Below are 5914 nucleotides of genomic sequence, written 5' to 3' on the forward strand. Positions count from 1 at the left end.
TAATTTGGAACCGCCAAGCATTCCAATTTGTGTGATTCAATTTACTGACGGTTACAGCCGTGACCGTGGCATCCATGTTTTTTTTTGTCTTTTTCACTCCGCTGTTCTAACTGGTAAAAACTTCTGATTACTACCACTATTTTGACTTTACTGGGCCCATAACCTATGTTGGAAGCTTGTGGTAGTAATGATACACTTTGTGAAAAATACTACAACACTTTAATTTGGTTTTCTACAGGTGAAATTACAGTGATAATTTTTAATAATGAAAAACTAAACTGACTGTTCTTGCCTACAAAATCTCTTCACTAAAACTGTTATATCATTTTTATTATACTTGGCAACTATGTCGACAAAACAATCTTACCAACAGTGTAATAATGTAAAGATGCTGCATTACCAACCTAAATATTAACTTAAGTTATAAATATTGTTTTAACCACACAAATACGTTTTGATAATATCAAATCTATTTTATCGAGATTCCAAAACATTCAAACTCAGTTTGAAGAACTGATTATGAGTGATTTTCCGGATGACTTCAATCAAGACGAATTAAACAATGAACGAGAAGTATTTGAAACTATAAAATTGCATGGGATCTATTGCAAAAGCGATATGAAAATAAAAAAATCATAATAAATGCCCACATTTATGGAAATTCCTAGCATCACTAAAGAATCACATTCAATGTTGAGAAATATTTCTAATACGTTTTTCAAAAGTTACCGTTCTCTTGAATCGTTAGGTGAAAATGTCAAAGAGTGGAAAACCGTATTGATTTATATTTTAGTTTCTAAATTACACAGCAACAGCAAGCGCGAATGAGAAATTTATTGCAGAGATATTTCGTCTCCAAGTGTTGATGATTTTGACAACTTTTTATCTCAACGTTGTCAAATCTCAGAAACACCTGATGTTAAGTCATTTTCATCAATCCCTAATAAAATAAACTTGAATCGAAATCATTTTTCACAAACACGAACAATACCTATAAACCTAAATGTCCACATTGTAAAGAGCAGCATTTCATATATTTTTGTGAAAAGTTCAAAAGGATTTCGGTAACAAATCGCATGGAACAAAAAAAATGAATCTATGTACTATTTGCCTACGGTATGGGCATAAAAATTCTGACTGCCGGTCAACAGGATGTAAAATATGTAAGCAACGACACGCAATATTATTACATCGCGAGACTCCAGAGCAAAACTCAAATAAAAATGTAAGCCAAAGCGAAGGTTCAGACGATGGACCTAAAATGCAAAAATCTGACCACAAGGCAATGAGCAGCACTCATCTTGTGAATATAGATAACTCTAATCAAGGAAATAAGCAAAAGGAAATCCTTCCGACCTCATTTGCGTCAAGTACGTCTTCAAGTGCGAAAGATTCTCTTATTTTATTAGCTACGGCCATAATCTACGTTCTCGACAAAGATCAAATCCTCGTACCATGTAAAGTTCTTTTAGATAGCGGTTCACAATCAAATTTTGTTACTTCTTCTATGGTGAAAAAATTAAATATGAAGCCTTCAAAATTCAACATGCCAGTTACTGGCATTAACCAAATGAAAACTAATATCGCGGAGCGTATAGAGTTGAATATTTGTTCTCGGCATATAAAATATAAAACAGGGCTAAAATTTTTGATTCTACCATGTATATCTAGCCGCACGCCTCAAACATTTTTGATGCCGTTAAACTAAATATTCCTTCAGACTTGCCTTTAGCAGATTACGAATTCAATACTCCATCTGAAATAGACATGCTCTTGGGATCCGAAATATTCTTTGAACTTATTTGCTCAGAACAAATAAGGCTTGGTAATAACTTACCAATACTTTAAAAAACCTTATTAGGTTGGGTAATTTCTGGTCCTTTACCTTGCGGCAAATCGAAGAGCAAAGTAAACGTCACGTTTTCAAGTTGTCATTTTTCTCAAAACGACCTGAAAGAAAGTTTAGAAAAATTCTGGTCGGTTGAGGAGATCAATCTCGATCCACGAGTTTATTTGAGCCAAGAAGAAATGGAATGCGAGGAACATTTTTCTAAGACCACGACAAGGGATGAGGATGGCAGATTTATAGTTAAACTTCCATTGAAGGTCAATGTTCAGGACTTGGGTGAATCTGAACAAACAACCCTCAACCGTTTTTACGCAATTGAAAGGCGATTTAGTAAAAATCAATTTCATGTCGGAATATCAGAATTTAGAACACATGACAGAAATATCGCGTAACCTACCATCAAAAACTTCCATTTATTATATACCTCATCATTTTGTTGAAAAACCCGAAAGCACAACCACGAAGTTGTGGGTGGTATTTGATGCAGCATGCAAAACCTCGAGTAATTTATCACTGAATAATATTCTGAAGATCGGACCTACGATCCAGAATGATTTATTCTCAATTTTGATTCGGTTTAGAAAACATAACTTTGCACTTGTAGGTGACTTGACAAAAATGTACCGTCAGGTGTGGATAGATAAAGAAGAGCGAAACTTGCAACGCATACTTTGGCGAAGCACACAAAATGAGGAAGTTAAATACTTCCAGTTGAATACCGTGACTTACGGCACGACTTCAGCTTCAGATAAAAATATCTACTCGGTGTTTGACACAAATAGTCATGGACAGCTATGAAAAACGGCCTGTTGAAAGTGACATAATTCGTTCAGATTTTTATGTTGACGACCTTCTCACAGGCACTGAAAACCTTGAGAGCCTCATAAGGGTTCGGGAGAACATTTGTCACATGCTATCAGGCTATGGATTCGAGCTTCAATCAAATGAACCATAGGCACTCCAAAATATTAATGGACATCCGAATGAAAATCCTGAATATTTGATTTCAGACGATTCTAGCATAAAAACTCTGGGTGTTTCATGCATACCAAAGCACGACAAATTTGAATATAACTCCCAAAATATAGTAATATAAAAATATAAAAAAATATAATATTATCTTTTGTTGCCAAGATTTTTGATCCGTTAGGAATTCTAGGCCCATTGTCAGTCAGAGCTAAATTCATAATTCAAAAGTTGTGGAAGTAGGGTGCTAATGCCGACTGAACGCCTCCCCCCACCCCTTTTGACCTTGAGACGTCACACGACCTTGAATGACGTCACACGACCTTGAATGACGTCACCTAACCTTGAACGTCGTACACGTAGTATGAGCTTGAATGCGGTGTTTGACCTTGAGTGTGGGGTTTGACCTTGACGTTCGACACTTCAACTACCTTGAGCTTGCTCCATGGCATTGAATGTTGACCTTGAATGAAATCGTGACGTGTACAGAATATACAGTGGGGTTCGGCGTTGCGGTGTTTGACCTTGAGTGTGGGGTTTGACATTAACGTTCGTCACTTCGACTACCTTGAGCTTGCTCTGTGGCATTGAATGTTGACCTTGTAGCTCTCATTTGGGTTATGGTGGGGGGGAGGAGTTGGGCTTTCATAAGGAGTGTGGTGTGAACGTTTCACTCATTTCAAATTCTCCTTATCGTACGGTAGATATTTCTATATACAAGATGTATTCGTGCGTTGATTGTAAAAAAAGTTTCACTCGTAGTGACAACCTACGTCGTCATCAGCGGGATTCCTGCACACCCGCAAATGGTGATGGACCTCCAACATCGAAGAGGCAACGGTTGACACCCCCAGCACTTCCAACACTGCAAACATGCGTTTGCTGCAATTTGACTATTGCAAGCGATCAGATGAATGTACATCGGAGGACGTTGCAGCACAGAACAAATGCATGTGTTCAATATGGGGAAGGTGTGAAAATTGTCAATACAGCTTTCAAGTGTCGAATTGTGAGCTACCGAGTGGACATGAATAATGCCGTTGCCATGGTTGCCCCAGCCCGCAGGCCTTTCAACTGGCATCTTCCCTCTGTCTAGCGCCACCCCTGTCAAGGGAACCCCTACTCCTCCATACTCTCCCCCCCATCGCATCACCGCCGCAGAACGACGCCAATGCGATGGGACGAATCAGCGGGGCAGAAGACCCATTTCTTTATTTTCAAAAAAGAAAGATAGTACATTCCCATTACATTTCTTACAGACTAAACATTTTTTTTCTAATTCTAGTACATCTATGTATCTTAATTCTCTTATCAATGTAACCTAAACTAACCAAAACAAAATCAAAAATCTTCTACTCAATTCTAATTCCTAATAAATAAATAAAATCAATTCTATATCCCACCCCATATCCCATTTCGCTCACAATATTCCTCATATGCCGGATTCCTGCAGTTTAACAGACATGTGTCCAGCCCTGACCGGCATATCCGTCCCGCTACCCAATGATGACCTACCCACGATTCTCCATCGAGCTGGTAACCTGCCTAAATCATTCCCTTTCATTCTTCACCACACTTTCTGCCCATTCATTCACGAACCTTATCCACTCGTTCTTTTTCCCGTTTTCATCCCTCAGAGTCATTTCCCCATTTTCCCTCTCCATTCTTTCCTTCCACTCGCGCCATCCAATCCTGTCACCTATCATGCATCTGTCGATCACATGTTCTGCCGTTTCCGGCTCCCCATACCCACATAGGCAGGGAACCTCCGGTCCCAGACTGAATCGCGCCAGGTATCCCGGAAAATTCCCATGTCCCGTGAGAAGCTGGATCGCCTTCCGCGACAGATCTAGTGATTCATTCCCGACTGTTTTACAGAATCTGTAAAACAGTCGCCCAGTCATTCCCCTCTTCCATTCCCTCTGCCATTCTCTCATAATGTTCTCTTTCACTCTTTTCCTCTCCTCTAATTTACTATATGTCTGTCTTACGTGCAGAGTGATCTGCTCCTTGTCTATCCCGTTGTGGGCCTCTTCGTGAGCTTTCGCATTTCCAATGTTACCATCTTCATGCCCCCTCCTCCATACGATTTGGGTACGTACTCCCCTCTCACTCCTCTCCTCAATCATCCTCTGTATCTTTGCTATTCTTTTATTCCTCACTCTTCCTGCACTCACTCTTTCAACTGCCATAGCAGAGTCGCTGACAACCCTCAAGTTCTCCTCCCTGTTCCACATACCAATCACCCGCTCTATCGCTACTGACTCCGCTTCATTCACACTACACCAGGTGATCCTTTCATTCTCTGTGGTCCATTCCTCCCCTCTCCTTTTATACGCCCATCCTAACCCCATCCTTTCTTCCTCCATTCTCATTCCGGCGTCCACACATACTTCAATCATCTCCTCTCCCTCCCTCTCCTCCAGCATCTCCCCTTGTAACCAGGGGGATATTCTGTCTTCTCCTTTCACTCTGTCCTCTATCTTCCTTCTTCCATTCACTCTCCACTCCTGGTGTCTAACCCTCGCTTCTATCTGGAGTGGCGCCATTCCGGTGATGACACTGAGTGCCGCCGTTGGCGTCGTTCTGTATGCTCCGCATGAGGCTAACAGAAACGGCCTTTGTGCCGCACTCAGTTGCCTTTTCACCCTGCTATCATGCGCCCTTTCCCCCCAGACTTGTACACCGTACAAAGCCGCAGGTTTAGCTACCCTTTCATAAATCATCCTTACACATTCTCTCTTTAGTCCTACATTCTTCCCGGTCCATCTCCTCAGTTTCCCTGCCAGCTCACTCAGTTTTTTCCTTACCTCCTTGTAGTGGTCTATGAACAGAAGTCCTGTGTCCACCACAATTCCTAGGTACCTCACACTCGTTTTTTGTTCAATCTCTCTCCCATGTATTCTTAGAACCGGGTGTCTTACATCCTTACTTGTTGGTATGAACATACACTCTGTCTTCCTTTCGTTCTACTCCAGCCACATCTCCTCCTCCCATGCTTTGCATTCATCCCATACCAACTTCCATCTACTCTCTATGCTGTCGACGGAGTTACCTTCGATGATGACAAGCTGGTCATCCGCATAGGCTTGCACTTGT

The 5914-nt window shown here is 40.9% G+C and overlaps 1 protein-coding gene across 1 annotated transcript; it reads right to left on the reverse strand.

Annotated features, from left to right (window-relative positions):
• Window positions 1–4365: 4365 nt before the first annotated feature.
• LOC141482561 (uncharacterized) lies at window positions 4366–5541 on the reverse strand. Its single transcript, XM_074176053.1, has one exon. It carries the CDS (start codon window positions 5539–5541, stop codon window positions 4366–4368), a length of 1176 nt encoding a protein of 391 aa, XP_074032154.1.
• Window positions 5542–5914: the final 373 nt, after the last annotated feature.

Source organism: Leptinotarsa decemlineata, unplaced genomic scaffold, assembly GCF_025532065.1.
Source record: "Leptinotarsa decemlineata unplaced genomic scaffold, Ldec_3_MD MMD2_P_RNA_scaffold_14, whole genome shotgun sequence".
NCBI classification, from domain to species: Eukaryota; Metazoa; Arthropoda; class Insecta; order Coleoptera; family Chrysomelidae; genus Leptinotarsa; species Leptinotarsa decemlineata.

What these genes read in the sequence shown, in the direction of transcription:
- LOC141482561 (XM_074176053.1), bottom strand. Translation starts at nt 5,541, where the DNA reads ATGATTTATGAAAGGGTAGCTAAACCTGCGGCTTTGTACGGTGTACAA.